The 21158-nt window shown below is 44.8% G+C and overlaps 1 protein-coding gene across 3 annotated transcripts in view; it reads left to right on the top strand.

The window, feature by feature from the left end:
- Positions 1-20842, top strand: part of LOC121444532 (retinoic acid-induced protein 2-like) — a 65173-nt gene extending 44331 nt beyond the window's left edge. For 2 of the 3 annotated variants that reach the window (XM_041646352.1, XM_041646354.1), the window contains exon 2: positions 18935-20842. In XM_041646352.1, coding sequence (XP_041502286.1) covers positions 18959-20551 — 1593 coding nt within the window. In that variant the 5' untranslated portion in view covers positions 18935-18958 and the 3' untranslated portion in view covers positions 20552-20842. Of the gene's footprint in view, positions 1-7045; positions 7102-8377; positions 8423-18934 lie in introns of those variants that run through there. The other variant, XM_041646351.1, reaches the window with a different exon arrangement.
- Positions 20843-21158: the final 316 nt, after the last annotated feature.

The following is a 21158-nucleotide window of genomic DNA, read 5'->3' as shown; positions in this document are numbered from 1 at the left end:
TTCAGTGATAAGATCACTCAGGTGTGTGTGTGGGGTGTGTGTGTGAGAGAGAGAGAGAGAGAGAGAGAGAGAGAGAGAGAGGAGGGAGGGAGGGAGAAAGGAAGGGAGGGAGGGAGGAAGGAAGGAAGGAAGGAGGGAAGGGAAGGGAAGGGAAGGGAAGGGAAGGGGGAAAGAGAGGGGTAAGTGTGTGTACTTATTCATGTGTACGGGTGCAGATGCACACCCACCACAAATGTGTGCAGATCACAGGACAGGCATGCGAATCAGGCTGTTGGTGTTAGTTATCACCACTTTGCCTTCTCCTGAGACATGGCCTCTTTAAAGCTACCCTAGCCAGGTTAGCTGGCCTATGAACTTCTGGAGATGCTTGTATCTCTGCCTCCCCTCTCCCCATAAGGGCCTGCTGGGGTTACTGTGTTACTGTGTCTGGCTTTTACACTGGTTTTGGAAATCCACACTTAAGCCCTCAAGCATGTGCGGCAACACTGTTACTCATTAACCCACTTCCCAGGGCCCTTGGTGTTTTGTTGTTGTTTGTTTGTTTGTTTTAAGAATTTTCAAAAATGTCTATTGCTGGGCTGGAGAGTTGGCTCAGTGGTTAAAAGCGCTGCCTGCTCTTCCAAAGGTCCTGAGTTCAATTCCCAGCAACCACATGGTGGCTCACAACCATCTGTAATGGGGTCTGGTGCCCTCTTCTGGCCTGCAGGCATACACACAGACAGAATATTGTATACATAATAAATAAATAAATATTTTAAAAAATGTCTATTGCTGCCTGCTCAGACACTGACGGTCCTGTGGGAGGGAAATGGAGTGTTAATTTTTTATAGACATGAGTTTTTTGTTCATGATCTCTATCCCTAAAGTAGTCTTTCAGTGCTAAGAGGTATCTTGGGCTGCCTCAGGGCCAGTTGAAGGCCAAAGAGTGTTGGGGGGTGTGGCAAGATAGGGAAGAGGAAGGAGGCAGAGAAAAGTCAGGACCGAGAAGACATGCGCAGGAAGCACAGAGGCACACCACAGTAGCCACAGTACAAGTCTCAAGGGAAAATGGTAACACACACACACACACACACACACACTAAGAATTTGACACATAAGTAGCTAGCAGGCACAGTCCAGTTCATAGAGCCATTTAGGGAGAACATCAGGATGTCATTTTCTATTATTATCATTAGTCATTACTATTACTAGTATTTGTAATTATTTATAATTATTATTAACTATTATTATTATTATTATTTTGAGATAAGGTCTCACATAGTACAGGCTGACCTCGTACTTTCCATGGAGCTAGTAACCTTGAAATCCTAATCCTCCTTTGCTGGGATTAAGATATCCATCACCACACCCTGTTTTTGCAGTGCTGGGGACTGAACCCAGGGCTTTGTGAATAGAAAGCAAACACTCTACCAAGTGAACCGCATAAATCTCAAATATTGATGTGGATAAAGAGATGATTGGAACAAGAGAGACTTGGCTCTAGAGCGGTTCCCAGGTGTCCAAGGAGATGTCCCCAGCTAGGTCCTTGGGAAGTAGAGGAGAGGGCGCCTGAACTGGCCTTATCCCATAGCCACTCTGATGAATATCTTGCATATCACCATAGAACATTCATCTGGAGATGGATGGAGATAGAGACAGAGAACCACATTGGAGCACTGGACTGAGCTCCCAAGGTCCAGATGAAGAGCAGAAGGAGGGAGAACATGAGAAAGAAAGTCAGGACTGCGAGGGGTGAATCCACCCACAGAGACAGTGGGACTGATCTAATGGGAGCTCATCAAGGCCAGCTGGACTGGGACTGAACGAGCATGGGATCAGACCAGACTCTGAACGTGGCTGACAAGGAGGGCTGACTGAGAAGACAATGAGATGGCACTGGGTTTTGATTCTACTGCATGGACTGGCTTTGTGGGAGCCTAGTCTGTTTGGATGCTCACCTTCCTAGACCTGGATGGAGGGGGGAAGGCCTTGGACTTCCCACGGGGCAGGGCACCCTGACTTCTCTTAGGACTGGAAAGGGAGGGGGAGGGGAAGGGGGAGAGTGGGAGGAAAATGGGAAGAAGTGGAAATTTTTAATAAATAAATAAATTTTTAAAAAGGGATGATTGGAATTTCAAAGGCAATAGTTGGAGGCTGCTAGTTCATTTTTTGGCTGCCATAACTCAAAATAATCACACAGAAGCTATATTATTTGTAATACTGTTTGATCAAAATCTTAAGCATATTTTTAGCTAGCTCTTATATCCTAAACTAACCCATCTCCATTAATCCGTGTATCACCAAATGGCTATGGCTTACTGGGTAAAGTTCTTTCTGACGTCAGGAAGGAATACATGGTTTCTCCCTGACTCCGGTTTCTTCCTCCCAGCATTCAGTTCCATCTTCCCCACCTAGCTCTATTCTGCCCTATACAGGCCAAAGCAGCTTCTTTATTCATTAATCAATAAACGCAACACATATACAGAAGGACCTCCCACACCAAATGGCAGCCTTACGATGGCAGCTACTGTGTCCCCAATGTGAGAGCTGTGGCTGACAAGGATAAGGGCTTCACTGAGTCAAAGACAGAACATGTCCTTCTGAAAAGAAAGACATCTCAGCTTCTATGTCAAGTACCTAGAGATTCAGGGAGCTTATAGCTACTGAGAAATCTACCCACCCTGGTCTGGGGATCAGAAGGGGAAGAATGAGTCAAGGATCCCATCAATAAAGTAGGAATGGCCCCTGCATACTTCTTGAGATGATATTTAAAGCTGCAGAAGCTATTTGGACATACCCTTTGCCCATGGAAGCCCAACTTGTGTAGCAAATGTTCTCATCAGTTTGGTCATTCCAATGTGGCAAGAACTTCTTGTTTCCTTAGATGAACCAGTATTTTTTGGAAAGAAACCCAAAAGGAATGCAATAATGTTAAAAACAAGGCAAAAGTTTGCTATTGATGACACTCCCCTGGGCAATGGTTTGGGAAAGACTCTTGAATGACAATCTTTGCCTAGAAAAATCAGTATGTTGGACAACAAGGGGAAAGGGCTCTTCGAGCACGGAGCTATAGATGGTGAGCTCACTCAAAGTAGAACCCACCAAGATCTTACTACAAATGGTCTCAGGTGGAGAAAAAGGCAGCAGATCCAAGTTTCCCTGTGCTACAGATCAGCAAACCAATGAAAGGTCCAAGGAGCAAAGGAAGTGCTGTCCTTGTAGTTTCCTCTGATAAGAAGTCAGATGATCTGACTCTCCAAGTATGTCTGTTTGCCTGTGTTATAACAGGGTCCCCCTGTTTTGTCTTCTGCCACCTTCCACTAACTGGCATAAACCTGGCCACCTGAGGAGCTTCGCAGCTCAGGAAACAAAACTGCTGACTGCCCTGCCTCTCTCTCTCTGCCTCTCTCTGCCTCTCCTCTCTGCCTCTCTCTGCCTCTCTCTGCCTCTCTCTCTGCCTCTCTCTGCCTCTCTCTGCCTCTCTCTCTGCCTCTATCTGTCTCTGCCTCTCTCTGTCTCTGCCTCTCTCTGCCTCTCCTCTCTGCCTCTCTCTGCCTCTCCTCTCTGCCTCTCTCTGCCTCTCTCTCTGCCTCTCTCTGTCTCTGCTTCTCTCTGCCTCTCTCTCTGCCTCTCTCTGTCTCTCTCTGCTTCTCTCTGCCTCTCTCTCTGCCTCTCCCTGCCTCTCTCTCTCTGCCTCTCCTTGCCTCTCCCCTTTGTCTCTGTAAAGGCTGATGAAACACATGGTCAATGCTGATGAAACACGTGTTCGGTGGCTCATTTATGCAGTAACCATTCAAAGAATAGTAAACAACTCACGCTAATACATCAGCTCCAATCAGGAAGGAGCAGCCAAGGGTGCTTGGTACTACAACAGCAAGGAAGTTAGTATGACGGAAGTCTGGCGTCTGGGTTGAGACATTTGGGCTACTTTTGTAGCTCTGTCTTCTAGCCAGTGGGTTTGGGAGGCTCTGAGCATAGAGGAAGCAGCTCAGTAGATTTTCCCAGATGGTGAAGACAGCCTGTTTACCCCCTACTTAGTTTTGTGAACACTTGAGAGTGGGTCCCCGGAAGTACTGTATAGAACTGGCAACTGTTACATTGAGTTGTAGCAACAAATTGAAAGTATACTAAAGCTTAAACATAATGAACATTGGTTTCTCAGTCACACAAAGTCCCCAATGGATGTTTCTGATGGATACCCTACCTCTAAGACTAGAGAGCGGTATATAGGCCCTCACATCTTGTGTTCAACTGTCTTCATTAGGTGGCTTCCCACAGGCCCTTATGAAAAGGATTGGAGCATCACATTTGAAAGGAAGGTTTCTATGAGCCAGGTATTGAAGTGGGTCCCACTACTTTTATTCCCCGTTGATTGGCTAGCATTCAGACATGATCACCACTAAGTGCAAGGTAGACTGGAAACTGTAGTCCGGGAATAAGGGGAGATAAATGGGATCAACAGCGAGTCAGTCAACCCTAGATGAAATATTCTTGGACTGGTTGGTGTTGCACTTCTGCTTGGGAAGCAGGCTAGTTCTGAGGCATAGTCAGCCCTTCCATTACTGTCACATGTATCTGAGACAATCATCTTATTAAAAAGATGGTTTATTTTGGCACTCAACTTTGGAAGCTTCAAGCGACAACATGGTTGATTGTTCCTGTTACTTTATTGCCTATGGCAAAATATCACGATGGGGCATGGAGTGCACAGAGAGGCAAAATGCATCCATCTCAAAGTCAGTCAGTGAAGAAGAGAGGAAGAAGAGGTCCAGACATTCCATTATTCACTTCAGGAACATATTTCCAATTGTCTAAAGAGCTTCTATAAAGCCTCACCTCTTAATGTTTTCCCTGGGTCAAAGATTAAGCTTTTAACACTTGGACCTCTGAGGTACACGTATCCAAACTATGTTACATAGGAAACAAGAACTGAGCTCTAAACAGGTAAGGGACAGCTGATTCCGGCTGTATCCTTTGGGGCCCAGTAAACACTAGTGACAGTGATGGGAGAGAAGGGAACTAAGGCAAAGGTTGACCAGGAAACGAAAGCTAGGCCTGTCCAAGGTTCAGAATTAGGCCAAGCAATTATGAGTTCTAAAGCAGGAGATATTACCTACTCTCCCTACCCCCATGCAGGCTCCCAAGAATCTCTACTCTGTTTCCCTCCCACCTTCCTTTCCTGCAGTGAGTGTTGTTCATGTTCTGGAAAGCTTTGTTCCTCTCTCCCATCAAAACAACCATTTCCTGGGGATTCACAGGGCTGGAAGGAGGTAGGAAACAATAATCCAACAAATCAAATCCCACCAAGGTGGTAGCAATCTGCCGCGGTTGCTGAGAAACCGATGAGAAAATGAATGTAGAGTACCTTGCAGGGTGCCTGGCACATGCTAAGTCAGAGCTCAGTAAACAGTTTGTCATTATCTTCCCATGGATGTGTGAACAAGAGGCTGTAAAGAATCAGGTATTGAGGAGCTAGCAAAGTCCTGGGAACTAAATTGCTTCCTCCTGTCCTTCCCACCTAAATGTCTCATTATTGAACTGAGGCCTTGTACTCATTGAAAATTGTCCTGGTTGAGTTGGCGATCCTTTAGGGCACGAGGTTCATTGCTTAGGGTGACTCTGAAAGAGCTGGACATCTGTCTAATGTTCCGAGCATCTTTGTCTCTTTTCCAGGCAATTACTAGTCCTGGGTTCCAGCTGCCCAGCTAGCTGGACCGTGCTGGACACACCTGTCCTCTTATGCATTTCCTCCAGTCTTGTACTTGTTGTAGAAAACCCTCCTCTGCTCTCCTATTTTTTTCTGCTGAGATGCTGACCAAGTGGCAAGATGCAGTGCATATTCCCTGTGCCATAAAGGTTACATGATGGGAAAACACTGTGAATGGAACAGATGAGAAAGAGGAGTGGACATAGTTCTTGATTTGAGCATCACCCTTGTTTCATTCCTACTTGATCACACACAGTGTGTGTGTGTGCATGCGTGTGTGTGTGTGTGCGTGTGTGTGTAAGTAATCACATGCATTCAGAAGGAACTCTGCCTAAGTAGGAACTAATGCCTAGCTAGATGTTCTAGAGCTGATCTGTTCCCTTCCCCACCCAACCTCTGTGTTGTTTATGCCACATTAGCTTAAACCATGACACTTGCTTTAAGATAAATACAATGAATATTTAGTGACTTGAAACAACTCAATATCCATAAGATCCTGCCAAGTGTATTGTTCTTAAGAGAGTTGCCCCCAGGCAGAGGGATGCTTCTGAGAAAACAGAATTCAGGAAATAAATCACACTGTTTAAAAGATAAGTAAGCCCTCCGCACCCCATCCACACATTGTCTGCATACTTTTCAGAGCAAGGTTGCCATTGTTACCACCGTCATTAGTATCAGTCGGTGAGCACTAGGAGGTGAAGTGGTGTTTATTTAATTTTGGTCCCTGAGTTGGAACACAGGATTACTAGAGGAGAGACTTCCTCTGTTATTTATCCCAGGGACATCTTGCAAATAATATTAAAAGGTCTTTCTGGAGGGCCTTCAGATACATTTCACCAAAGGAACATATCAACTAAACTGACCATCTCTTCAAAAATTTGCTTTTGATAGCTAGTCCTCTCTGGTCTCCTTGGGAGCCTTGCTTTTTACAAAATCTTGAGTTATATTTCTCATGAGCTGATTCATTTGAGGCCTGGGCATTGTTATTAAAGCATAATGTCTTCTTCACATGAGGCAGAAAAGGGTCCACCTTTTCTGGGGAAACACATGACCCTGCATAGTGGCCTAAATTAGTGATGTTATGATCACTGACATTTTGAAGGTATGGTTGGCATAGGCGATAATGTTGGTATCCTGCCATGTCCCTCATATTTACCTCTTACTAGAGGCTGCTTACTTCAAACACCTGTGACTCTCCCTAAAAGTTTATTTTTTTAGGTTTGGTCTCTGGAGTGCGCTAGGCCTGGCCTGCATGCTGGTTAGTTCGAAGTGTCAAAGAATGAACACATCTTTCACTAGCCCTTGACTAGTGATGGCTGGAATCCTAGCCTCTCCGTTGCCATAGCTCTGGAGAACATGCTCTTCACTATTTCATGCCGTTCCCTAGTGGAACTGAGCTCCAGTTGTTTAAGTTGGTAAGTTGCTTAATAATTTTGCTTTTTTTTTTCCTTTCCAGGCTCTCTGCTTCATTTCTTCTCTGGTCTTTTCTGACCCTCCCCCAAATACACTATTTTCCAGCAATTCTTTGTCTTAAGGTCTTTCTAAGTGGGAAACCCAAAATAACTTGCCAGCTGGGCTCACTCAAAACCAGCAACTCTCCCTGCAATCTTCCTCACCATGCTCATCACCAGGGGCAATGACCATTGAGTTTCATGGTAAGGCAGAAACCAGAATAGTGGGAAGCAATCAGTCCAGTAACCCGGTCCCATGAAGAAAAGACCGTCTAGATATTGCCCAAATCTCCATACTGGAAAGCGCAAAATGACCAATTTCCTTTGGGATGAGAAATAAATGTTTGCTTATTGAGTCTCTAAAGATATGACTAACTATCTCACGTTCATATCCTTCCTTAACTTTGAGTGCCTAAAGGTGGAGGCCATGCTACACTCAGGTACTGTTTTAACACTGCCAGCTAACTTGATTATTTCTTGTAAGGTCTAGTCTCTATGGAAAGATATCAAGATAGACTGGAAGGTTCTTCCTGATTAGTGTCTCGAAGTTTCTCAATTAGAATCCCATTTCTTTTTCCATGGTTTTATCATTCCCGGCTTACATTTATTATATCTGTCAGGGAAACATAATGCTTGAGCTTTATCAGTCATATACCTAATCAAGACAGTCGAGCACAGCATTGAAAATTAGTTTATCAGCTTCTTTCTAGAAAATCAAATTTTGATTGGGGGGGGGACTCAATTCTGACTGCCCAAGGTGAAGCAGGAAGTGCCAGATGTAAGGATAAATGCAAGTAAAGATGAGAAACAGTAAGAAGGCACACGTGTTGATTTTCCTAGGACTGGGAGCACAGAAAGTCTGGAGTGAGTGTGCTTGGTCATTTTAAAAGCAGAGAGAAGTCCTGCCAAAATGAAGACCATCTTCCTTATGCTCTTGTGGTACTTGCTCTTGTGAAGTGTACCCCCAAATTCAGTCTCCTTTATGTCTCCTCTCAGCATACCAGGAAACAGCTAAGCTGCTGCAGCCTTTGCACCTTAACACTGCCCCCTTGTGGCCCACTGAAAAACGTTCATTCTGTGTTTCATTCCCTCACAACTCCCCTAGAGATGTTCTAACACTTAAGCTGAGCAAGCTCTTTCTTCCTTAGGCATATGTATTTTACTCTGGCCTAGTTATCACAGAGTCCCTCTTTGCTTCCTGTTTCCCGCTTATCCTTTCCTTTATCTTCCTGCTCTCCAGGAATCCTTTGTTCTTGTGAGTGAGAAGAGGACCCTATTACCATTGGTAAGTGGGGAGAGAAAGCTACTTAAGCCCTTGTGCAAAGAAGGAAAACCGAAGGATTCTAAGTGAAACTATGCAAAGCTAAATGGCAAGAACTTCAGAATCCTTGAAAGTGCTCATGAATCCACATATACAAGATATATAAAGTTTTGCTCTTGTTCTTTCTCCTCTAGTCTTCCTGCCGATTTTTAAAAATATTTCTAACATCTTTTCCTACCATCTTGAATTTCTGATACTGTGATAGCACTATTGTCTCTTTTCGTCTTTTTAAAATATGATGGTAGAGCCAAGGAGGACAGCACTGAAGGTCTTGTTGAGCATTCCATGGGCCAGGCACTGGAGCAAGTACTTTACTTAAGAGAGCTCTCTTCACATTACAACCATCCCACATGAGAGGCCTTTATTTTTCAGTCTTACAGAGAGGGAAACTGAGGCTTGGAACTAACTTTCCCCAAGGCTAACCAACCGACAGTTAGTAAAAGTTGAAGTTTGAGCCTGGGCCCAGAATGAACTGGCACCATTTCTACACCAGTGCTTGATGAGGGGCTCACAGGCCTTAAGAAAGGGGAAAACACTGAACCCAAGTCCTCTGTACTCGAGAATTCTACAACTCCTTCTTTCTAGTGACCCCTCAGAGGGTCTATTTCTGGCATAGTGGTTTCTGGAAAATGTCCTTCTAATGACATAGGATTATAAACAATCTTTTTTCCCAGAACAAAAATTTAACCTTTGTATCTCAATCTAATTAGGAGTATTTTCTCTTTCAGAAGGCAGGTTTTTCCCCCTCTTCATTCCAAATTTAAGAGGTTTCTTTGTTGCCAGAAAAAAAAAATTTCCTCACACCCTAGCTCTTCAAGATAACAGACCAGGCCTGAGATCTCAAAGGTGACTTGTGCTTTTGTGCAAACTGCCCTTCTCGCTCAGGCACCTGAGAATGTTTGGAGGCTGGGTGTCTGGTGGAAAGTTGTAGAGGCTCAGCTGAAGGCAGGGATTAGCAGTGGTAGTTCGCACAGGTCACTGTCGATTTAAGCAAGCCCTACCACCTCAATAGGTCCTCGTGATTGTATCCTGTGATGCTGGGGCATTCTTCTTCCCTTCTATGGAGACTCATCAAAATGTGAGGAGAACATGTCTCTCCTCCTAATGTCAGGGTCGGCCCTCTATAGAAAATAAACACTGGCCTCTACCTAGAGCAAGTCCTTGTCCTCATATCACCCCCACACAGCTGTCTAGGAACTGGTATTCCCTTGTAGAAATGTATTCCTTCATCTCCATAGAAAATATGAGCCTGGAAAGAACAATAGAGAAAGCAGACAACCTTGGGAAAGTGTGGATTTGGTTTCTGCCTTGAGAACTAAGCCAATAAAAAAGGTGATGTCTCTTTAGAGAAAATAGAATAGGAAATGCAGGTCTAGACCACAGTAGGTCCCCAGATAATTTTTGAAAGGATGGATAAATGAATGAACACAAATCTGGTTTCCTACTCCTGCCTTATGCTAGGACCTGCAATGGTCTCAAGGGCCATTGTTAATCCTTAGGAGTCAGGCTAGTGACAGTTAGGACAGTAGATGAGAAAATAAATGGAGAGCTTTATGGCATTATTTACCAGAAAGAGAAAGGAAGTAAAATGACCCATCCAGCCAGGCTCCCAGATTTCTCTTCAACTCTTCTAGAGGCCAACAAAGACATGGTGTATCAGGCCGGAGAACTGGGGCTTCCCTCTTTTCAATTCTGCTTGGCTCACATGTTCCTCAGTGTCCTTTAACATCTGAAACAAAGACAATGGGTCAGATAATGTGCTTCGGTGGAAGAAACACAGTTTTGAGACCCAGTGTTCGCTGTGCTGTGTGAACTTGAACAAGCCACTTGACCTCTGGGTGTCAGCTTCCTGCTCTGTAAAACAGGAAGGATGGATTGGGCTAGTGACCAGTCTAAACTTATTTAGACAGAAGGGCCCTAGAAATCTAACTGGACTCTGCCTGAGAGATTTCTCTCTCTCTTGCTGAGTGGCAGCATTTCCTTCATATGCTCCCATCAGGGAAAACTGTACGCATGTACACACAGACACATAAACACCGCGTGTGTTCTTCTGTTTTTGTATTAACAATGCTACCGGAATACAGTGAGAATGAAAAGTATGAGATGATAAACTGAACATATATAACTTTTGGAGCACCCTGGGCCATGCATTTCTCTTTTTCTCCAGGACCATCTTCAAACTGTTGATGTCAATGGCCAGTTAATGACACTGGATCTGTGCTAGCCATAGATTTTAAACCAGTTTAGGAGCAGATCTAATAACTGTATTCACTTTCTGACAAAACTTTCCACAGTCAATGCTGAAATCTGTACGACCACCATAGCTTTAATAACATAAGTAGTGGTTTCAGTAACTCATTTCCAATGTTAATTTGGATCATCACATTCCTTTTGGAGGACTGTATAAGTCTCTGCACGTAAAATAGAGCCAAATGTAAGGTGTGTGACTACTTTGTGTTGTTTTTCATATTGTAATCAATTTAGGAATGCGTTCAAGTAATAATTATGTTCAGAGCTTTGTGTGATGTTTAAAGCTCAGAAAATTCAATCACTGGAATAAGTAATTGACAATTACTACACCCCGTGGGGAGAGAAAGCCCATTTTTGAACCCAGTTGGAGTTGCTTCCTAGATAGTGCACCCTGGGTCCTGAGTGGTGAAACCATATGTGTATACGGCATTAAAGGACAAAAATACGCTGGCCAATAGTTAATGGCCAGTGATTTTTTTATACAGAATTGGTTAATTTACTGAGGGTATTGTGTAAGTCCCAGTCAAAGGTGGAAATAGAATAAGAATGGGGACTGAATGGAAGGGAGCAGGATTTTCTCAGAGGGCCCTAGCAAACCACCCTTGCAAAAGGGAGAAACTTCTCACCTCTTCATGAGATTAGGGTCCATAGGGAGACAATGTGAGGGCCAGAGGGAGGTTGAGAAAGTTTGGGGTGATAATTGTTTCCGTGTTTTCTGTGACTTAAGAAGGAAGATCAGTCACTAGGAAAGCCAGAAAACTGTCCTGCGCTCTAGCTGTAGGTTGAGGAGCAATCCTGATTGCACATTAGAATCACCTGGTGAACCTTATGTACTCCAGGGCCCAAGCTGCATCCCATAATAGTGGAATCAGTCTTGGGGGTGTGATCCAGGCATTTTATGTTTTAATTGATCCCAGGAAATTCTAGTGCACAGCTCAGTTTGAGAACCAGTAATAGGCAAGTGCTTTCACACCTTAATATGCGTACACATCGCTCAAGGATCTTGTTGACAGGAAGATCCTGATTCAGTGGATCTGGGTTTTGGCTTACGATTCTGCATTTCAAACAAGCTTGTGAGGGATGCTGTTGTAGCTGCTCCAAGGACTTCAATTTCAACAAGGATGTAGACAGTCCTGCGGACCAGACATAATTGATAACTGGTACTTGCTCCATATAAACTAGGGCTATTGGTGTTTTACCACTGGAGAAAATAGCTCTCAGGAAACTTCTAGGATGCACAGCCATGTGACATGTAACAATGCTTTGATCAAAGATGGACTGCAGTACAATGGTTATTCCACAAGATTGTATCACCAAGTAACATCATAATCATATCCAATTGTCCAGACACAGCCTGTTGAGTTTACAATTGACAAACTTGACCAACACTATAGATCTCAGCATATATCAAAGTCATTAAGTGACATGTGTCAATCATTTAAAAAATAATTGCTATAGGGAAGAAACTTGTCTTGATTAGAAAATATCTAGGTGAGATTTATTTTGTTGGAATAGGATAATGAGTCGCATTTGCACCCTGTTTATGATAAAGAGCATCACTGGGAACAGGCGTAGTCTTTGATTCCTCCAGAACTCCTCAACAGGGACAGAGGCCCAAAGAGGGATTTTAAACTTTGCTCGAGCCTCTTCACCTAGAATATGTCCAAATTAGCCCAGGTCATTAAAGTTGTTTTCCCTTAAGTGAAGTCCACTTTCTGAATGACCTCAGTTTAGTAATCTCAAGGGCTCCACAGGGCCTTCAAGCAACAAGTGATCTTGGCTCAAGTTGCTATGAAATAAATCCCTTTCCACTTGCCCTCCACACTGAAGTAGCCACTCCTGAAGTCTTTGCTTAGAGCTGCTTGATTCCTCAGACCAGGCACCCTGTGCAATCTTTTGGCTAGCTTCTATGGTGAAGATGCTTTCAGTTCATAAAATACAGTCAAACCTTTATCTAGATGGTGATCTGGGCCTCTAAAAGGGCTCCTAGTATACCCTGTAAATGCATGGCTCAGAAATCAGGCTTTCCCTGAGTCAGGGACTTTGCCACTGGAGTTTATAGCACATGCTGAGATTCTTTTAGTTTGAGTTGGCACAGGGTCTTCAGGGGTGCTTTCAGTGGTATGAGTTAGGATGTGACTGAGGACATTAGGGGTAAAGATAGTAGGTTATTTGCAAGCTGCTGTGTGTGTGTGTGTGTGTGTGTGTGTGTGTGTATGTGTGTATGTGTGAGAGAGAGAGATACACATAGTCTTAAATATCCACAATAAGGAAATAGGTGAATTTTAACATCTGAGAATGACCAAATTATCTGAATGGTGATAATCAAGTAGCTTACTTTTTAGATGAAGCCGCAAATGAAGCCTCCTTATAAAAGAAAGTAGCACTTATATAAACATATGTCAGCTTAAAGTAGATTCCTGTGCAATGTTGTGGAAGAGATAGCCAGAGAAGAAGGGTAGCTTGTACGGATGGTAGGTGCGGGTGTGATTCTGCTCACTGACTTACCACCTGGGAGATGGATTTGAGATCACCTTCATCATATATGTGGTTCCTTATAAAGAGAATAGTCATTCTGAATTTTTTTCTGGTTACAGTAGACAAACACAGAATGATCCCACATTCTTTGTCCACAAAATCCTTTCACATATATACTGTCTCATGGGAGTCCCTCACAGTGGAGGTGGTGGCCACCATTATGCTATCCCATGACACCAAGGGCCCACTCTGTACTCTTCCCCAAAGTTCATATACCTCTGTTGTAACTGGTCTTGCTGCGCATTGGCCACTCTAGGTCCTCGTTTTCTCACCTGTCAGAAATGTCTGGAATAGGTTAGAGGAATGCTTATAAAATTCAACACCCCAGTTCACCAGGATTCTACAAATGGCAACCCCGTGGTCAGAAGACAAAGGGTGACAATACCAAGCCCAGAAATGCTTGAATATTCTTTCATGTACCAATTCATCCAGAAAACATTTCCTAAGTGCCTAGTGTTCACTAAATACAATATCAGCTCCAAGGAGGAAGGCAGTCTGCTGCTCTTAAAGAAACAAGGAACTACACAAATTCAGTATGAGGGCAGAGTCGGGACTAGACAAGGTTAAGTTTGAGTCCTGTGGGATCTCCGTGAGAATGAAGGAAGTGTCTTTTGAGCTGGGTCCCAATATCTAACCCATAAGCAGAAGTTAGCTGGGTAAAGACAAAGGCCAGAGAGAGCTCCAGGCTGAGGGGTCAGAACCTGTCTGTGGCATAAGTTGATATTTATAATACAACAAATCTGTGACTTTACAAGCCTCTAGGTCCAGCTATGTTCTCAGACCTTCCTTTCCCACCATTCTGCATTGCCATTTCTCTCAGAGTCTGTCTGGGGGACATATAGGCTACAGGGGTGAGGCTGAGCAACTGACCAAGAACAGAAAATGAAAGTAGGTCCAGAGTGCCCATGTGCCATGCTCTTCTAAGCCATCATTGTCATCATTTACTAGATCTCTCTCTCTCTCTCTCTCTCTCTCTCTCTCTCTCTCTCTCTCTCTCTCCCCCCCCCCGTGTGTGTGTTCTCTATTTATCTCCTTCCACCATGCTCTTAAACACAGTGATAATGAACATAGGAAAAATGGTTGGTGAGTTTTTTTTAAACCTATTTGAAAATGAAGTTTTAGGAAACCCAAGCACAAGGAGACATTCCCTGCTCCCTTTGCTTGATCTTAAGTTAGTGGTTGCTATGATGCTCTTCGATTTGAAAAAGCCCAAGCGCATCCTCTTCCCACACTAATCAGCAGCTTGGCTGAGTGGGGATGATGGGCCTCTACCTCCTTCGAAGTCATTAACTACCTTCTGGCCTCATCCTCAGGGAGATAGACTTGCCCTTTGAACCCTCAATTCATGAGTTGCTATTTTTATTCTCAGAGCGTACATAGCCCGGACTTCTAATACCAGCTTCTGCAGCAGCAATGGCGGAGGCATCACCCTCTATCACCACCCCTTGTCCACTGCTGACAGTGTCCAGAGCTGTGGGAGGGTATTGCTTGGCAGGTTGAACAAGAAGAGATGGGACAAGTAGAAGAGAGAAAGAGCCTTTCTGGAGTGTGGCAAGCTAGATGGTGGAAGCTGTTTGTATTTTCTTGACCGGGGTATCCCTGAGAACAGTGTCATACCTGGTAGAGAAGAAGCAGCAGAAACAGCCCGTTTTGGCATGCCAGTGGCCCTCCAGAGAAACGGATGGAGTTATCCACAGGCAATCTTTGGCTGAGACTCTTATGGCAAGAAAGGCGGAAGTGAGACTGTCCAGTGGCTTCCTTTCTTTTTCACTCCTGAAATACTTCAAATTCATTTCCTCCACCTGCACTCTGGAGTGGCCTGCATGCTGTTTAGCTTGTCATGTCTGTTTCCAGAAACAAGGAGGTCCCAGAAAAGAAGGACCTGCAAGTCTTCCTGTCACTTCTGTGACCTGAGGACAAGTGGGTACCGGCTAGTAGGCTGAGCGATGTCCTGCCATTGGTCCTCCCGTAGAATTGCCGTAGTCACTTCAGGCTGTACTCCCCAATAACAGAAATGCCAGTGAGGATGAGCTAGAGCAGAGACCCAGGGAGAAACCAGACTTCTGACAGGTTCATGAGTTTGTTGGGAAACACGTGGCCTCTACTTTGACTAGGTCTCATTCTCAGGTTGTCTTTGCTGCAGTTCTCCTCAGGCGATTGTTCTGGCTAGAGACCAAAATACGGAGAGGATGCCTGAGAGTGGCCTGGAATTCTAGTTCCGCTTTCAGAGTATACTTAAACTAGTTATCTGACTTCACTGTAGAATGAATTTCCCTGTTGACCAAATGGGCATGATTCTAGTCTTCTGAAAACATCATCTCACAGACTGAGCAGTCAGTCATGCACTGGAATTTCTCAGCAGAGGGTGGAGCCAGGCAAATGTGCAACTACTCCATATCTTGCTGTCTGTGGGAGGCAGCCAACCGTGCAAAGGTCCCTTTTTCGTGGCCTTATCGGGACAATGCTGGGAAAGGCAGCAGGCATGTTGGGGTAGAGACCTCTGGGAAGTCCCCTACCCTGGCAAGGTCCCATCCTCCCACCCTGATCAGGAGAGTTCTGCAGGAGGTGGCAGGCTTAGATCAGGGCCAGGCAGAGAGAACTAAGAAAGTTTCCCAGGAAACAGTGAGGGACTAGCACTTGAGGTGAAGGCATGTGCAAGTGACTGGTAGAGAGGCATTCAGAGAGTTGCCTTCTTTTCCTCAGGAATGGGTGAGGGGAAGTTGAAAGAAGGAAGGACTAGGGAGGGAGACTATCACTTCTGGAAATCTAAATAGACACAGTCCTCATGAGGAAGGACAGAAAACTCAAAGATGGCACAGAGTATGTCTTGGTTTCTGCTGTTACCTCTTAGTCATCAGTCTTGGGCAGGTGTCTGGAGGTAGCTTCTCTGACAGTTGCTGCCCTTGTCCTTATCAGTTCCACCTAAGCTTCTCCTCATCTTTTTCTCATTCTTTCATGGGAGTTCCAGCCAGTGTATGATGTAGGAGGGTCTTCTATCTATCTGTTGCTTTCATTGATTAATTAATAAAGAAAACTGCTTGGCCTGACAGGTCAGACCATAGGTAGATGGGGAAAACACAACAGAATTGTGGGAGAAATAAAGCAGAGTCAGGCAGACGCCATGCTTCTCCTACCCAAGATGGATGGTGGTTAGACTCATGCCGGTAAGCCACAAGCAAGTGGCAATACACATTAATAGAAATGGGTTAATCAAGATGAGAGAGTTAGCTAGTAAGAGGCTAGAGCTAATGGGCCACGCAGTGTTTAAATGAATAGAATTTGTGTGTTGTTATTTTGGGTGTAAAGCTAGCCGTGCAGGAGCCGGGTGGGATAAAAAGCAGGCCTGCTCGCCTCATCACTACAAGTGTGAGGGACCAGTTGGACCTTTGTGGAGGAAATCTTCGATTACTACAGCTTGCACAGGATTGTGTGCCTCTGCAATAAACATTTAGCCAGCTGTTGCTGCTGCCTCCTCTGGTGTGTTGTTTCCCCCTACAACACAACATGCTACAGATCTTGTCTGATGGAAAACGTACAGCTTCTCTAGATTATAAGCTTCATGAAAATGGAAGCCTCATCTCTTACTCACAGCTTAAACGCTAATCCTCAGAATGCAGTAAGCATACACAAAATAAATGAGTTACATAAGTAAATGAATGTATGCATGTGAGAATGATTGTCATTTTGAAAATATGACGTTTTCTGGGCTGAATTAAGGTTCTGTCTTCTCAAGAAGAACTAAGCCCTTTGGCTAGGGTAAGTGCCCTCAGCCTTTCTAGAAGCAGGCTGCCTCCCAACTGTCCTTAGGAGATTTCTTGCCAAGGTACTGGGTCAACTTGTAGTTTCCAGAGGGCAGATTGCCCACAGGGACACGGGCTTTACGGTCCTCCCTTGGAATTACTGCAATGTTTCTTGCCAAAAGCATGACACACCAGTTATACGCTACAGAGCTGTTTGTACTTTCCCCACCCCCTCTTTCCTCAAAGCAACTCCTTATTCTGTGCATTTGACATATTTTGATGGCTTGAAAATGTCTTGGAATTGTTCATTTGTTAAGACTGTATTCCTATAGTAAGACTGCATTTAAAACACCGAGATGTGTTTGATAGATTGTGATGGCAGTTTAGGGGTGAGAGGATAAGGGCATGAATGACCACAGGACTAAAGCCTGGTGTAGAGGGTTCTTCTATGTGTTGCTTTTATTTGTTAATGAATAAAGAAACTGGCTTGGCCTATAGCAAGGTAGAAGGAAGACAGAGTCAGAGAGAAGTCATGTAGCCCCTCCAGACACAGATGCCCAGACTTTCCCCAATAATAATAAGCCAATAATTCCCCAATAATAAGCCACTGCCTCACGGCGATACACGGATTAAGAAAAACGGGTTAAATTAAGAGTAAGAGTTAGCCAATAAGAAGTTAGAGCTAATGGGCCAAGCAGTGATTTAATTAGTACAGTTTCTGTGTGGTTATTTTGGGGCTAAGCAGCTGGGAACTAACTAGTGGCCTTCTTACAACAGAAGTCTACATAGGAAAGACAGGTGAGGTCAAGAATCGGTTTTGCCTCAGGCTTTTCCAGTGAAATTGAGGATTATTGAATTATTATTAAGCCCAACCACACTCCAGGGCTGCACAGATCCCTGAGTTAGACATGGTGCCTGCCTTCTCCATGGTAACAAGGCTAAATATGGACGCGTTTCCATGGAGAGCCATACTGCAGCTGCAGCCCTGCTTCCTCCAGGAAGCATCCTCTCTGGGCTTCTTTGGCCCCCTAGGAAGTGGCTGTCAGTGTTCAGGAAGCATGTAGGGCATCAAGACCATGGCTTTCACCTTGGACAGTTTTTGTTTCCAACAGATCCTTCATTTCTCCTAGACCTGGACCCATCAGCTCTCCTTTTTCTTGGTAATTAGATGCTGGGGGAGGGCAGGGGTCACAAAGATGGACACGTGAGCCTAATGGGCTTGATGACCATGCATGAAAACCATTCCATCTTCCCTTTGCTCTGAGGAGCGGGGTTTCCCAGGATCAGAGCAAAGGGAATGTGATTGGCTAGCGGGAGACAGTAAGACAACTATAATGAGCCTTGGGTAAACACACTGCTCTCTCAATCTCCAAACCTATTGGAAGAATTTTTGCCACAGAGTTCTTGAAATGCTTTCTGAAATTTTCCATAATTTCAAAACAATCTCATAATTACATCTACAAAGAGTTTTTTTTTTCAATGTGCCATTCTATAGCCAAAGACTATTCAAATGAGACAAGGTTTTGTTTTTCTTTAAGGGAAAGTAAGTCTGCTGCCTTTCCAACTTTGAACTAGCTCAGATCTCTACATTTAACTGTCTGACAGAGCAATGTGGAATGAAACTTTGTTTTTGTTGAAAGATCAAAATATAAGCTGAGTATTAGGCTTAAAAATATCCTGTTTAACATCACTTGGCTATTTAGAGATTACATCATGTGTGTTTATAACTTAATCGCCTGTTAAATTGGGTCTTCATAAGCACAGCTGATCATATGGGTGTGCTTGTGTATATTAGGAAATATCTATAATGAGTATGTATACATAGCGAGCTGGGTTGTGCTGCCCAGTTAACTAAGCTATGAAAACTATTTTGAGACTGGAGAGATCTTGCGAGGCAGTTAAAAATAGTCTCTTAAGAAAGATTCTTATTGTGTGTTCTGTGTTGCAGGCCACGTGGCACCAGAGCCAAGTGATGGACGACCTGCAGTCCCAGAACCTCTCTATGGACATGACTGATTCTTCTCCCACTCTGGCCAACAACAGACTAGAGAATGGCATGGCCCAGCTGATAACTACCGTGGCTTGGAACATCAACTCCACTGACCTGGTCAAGAAGGCCCTGGTGACCGTGCCGACCCCATCCATTCTGAACCCCCCAGCTGAGTCTCAGAGTGGCATGGCTCTGAAGGTAGCAGCCACTGTGCTGCAGCCCCTGTGCCTCGGGGAAAGCCCGGTGGTGATGCCCATTCACATGCAGGTGGAGGGAAGCTCTGCCCAGGAGCTCAACCCCAACGGCAATGCCACCTACGTGATGACGACACAAGGCCCTGTACAGCTGCCAGTGGTGTTAGAGCAGCATGTTTTTCAGCACCTCAACTCCCCCCTGGTCCTGCCACAGGAGGCCCCATGCTCCTCCAATGCTATCCACAACAACCTCTTCCAGGGGGCCAAGGACTCTGAGGCCCAGCCTCAGCTCCTGGACCTGCGGATCCCAAGCCAGCCGCAGGAGCCCACACTGCCATTTGAAGCTGTGCTCCAGAATTTATTCCCCACCCAAGGCTCTCTGGGCCCTCCACCTTGCCAACCTCCTCCTGGCTATGCTCCAGTGCCTCCGCAGCCCTTTAACTCTCCCTTGTCTCCCCTGGTCCCACCAGCTACCCTCTTGGTGCCCTATCCTGTGACTGTCCCCTTGCCAGTGCCAGTGCCCATTCCCATCCCTGTCCCAGTGCCTCAGAGTTCTGAATCCAAGTTCAGCCCCAGTTTCCCCAAGCCACCATCTTCCTTCAGCCTGCACTCCTTCAAAGGCACCCAGACCACCCTGGAAAAGGATGAACTGAAGTCCCTAGACATCCTCCAGCCAAAAGAGTATTTCCAGGTCAGCCGCCACACAGTCATCAAGATGGGGAGTGAGAACGAGGCACTGAATCTCTCCATGAAGTCAGTACCCTGGCTCAAGGCTACCCAAGCTAGCCCCTCTGTCTTCCAAGAGGATGCAGCCCTAGACCTGTCCCTGGCAGCCCACCTAAAGGCCGAGGCTCCCCCAGAGACACTGTATGACAGCAGCAGCATGTCGGCAGACAGCCAGGGTCACACTGCGCTGGAGAAACTTCCTAGCAGTATGGACATGACCTTTGCCCCTGCCAAGTCTCGCGAGGCCTCGGCCATGATGGATAACCACATCAACGGCAGCAATGGCACTGAATTGGTCAGCCAGTCCAGCCACCCTGGCAGTGAGGTGAAGGCTGAAAATAACATTGAGATTGTAAGTGAGCCCCAGGCAGCGAAGGTCATTGTCTCTGTTGAAGACACTGTGCCTACCATCTTCTGTGGCAAGATTAAAGGCCTCTCGGGGGTATCCACCAAAAACTTCTCCTTCAAAAGAGAAGACTCTGTGCTTCAGGGTTATGACATCAACAGCCAAGGAGAAGATTCCCTGGGAAATGCCGAGCCCCTTAGGAAATCCATCAAAAACCGGAGCATAAAGTTAAAGAAAGTGAACTCCCAGGAAATACACATGCTCCCAAATAAAAAACAACGGCTGGCCACCTTTTTTCCGAGAAAGTAAATAAGGGCTTTAAAACATTTTTATGATTAGGACATGAGGAAAGGTGCATTGGTTTTTTAAAAAGTCATCTAAAACAAATTATCTTTGTTAATTATTTTGGGGTGTAGGTGGGAGGCAGAAAGGCAAATTAGCTAGAATCATTTTCTTTTTTAATTTTTGACTTTTCACAAATGAGTAAATAAGAGCAACCTATTTTTCAAGCAGATTGCACATTTTTTTGCAGCTTTAATGGAATATTGGGTGAATCAGAGGGGTAAAAGCTATTTTCATTGCCACAAAGTGCTTTGATGATGTAATACCTAATAAAGGGTAGGATGAAGATTTCATAATAAACGTTTGTTTGCACTAATTGGTTGCAGTATTCTGTCATTTGTAAAATTTACATTTCTCAAGGGGCATGACTGGCCTAAACCCTGGCTTGTAAAGACTCTCTAATTTATTACTGTTTAGAGACCTAAGCCCTTCAGGCATGTTGGGAAATATTGCCTTGTGCCCCAGAGAAGGAGGATTCAGTGAGTGTATGGTCTCTAGCAAGTCACTTTTCCCTCTGCGCCTTTTTCGTGGCAAAGGACTAGGGAGGGTACAGAGAGGTGAGTTTCAAGTACAT

The sequence above is a fragment of the Microtus oregoni genome, unplaced genomic scaffold, assembly GCF_018167655.1.
Source record: "Microtus oregoni isolate MIOR12 unplaced genomic scaffold, Mior012 000130F_ref0000022, whole genome shotgun sequence".
Taxonomy (NCBI): domain Eukaryota; kingdom Metazoa; phylum Chordata; class Mammalia; order Rodentia; family Cricetidae; genus Microtus; species Microtus oregoni.
This window is presented reverse-complemented; position numbering and strand designations above follow the sequence as displayed.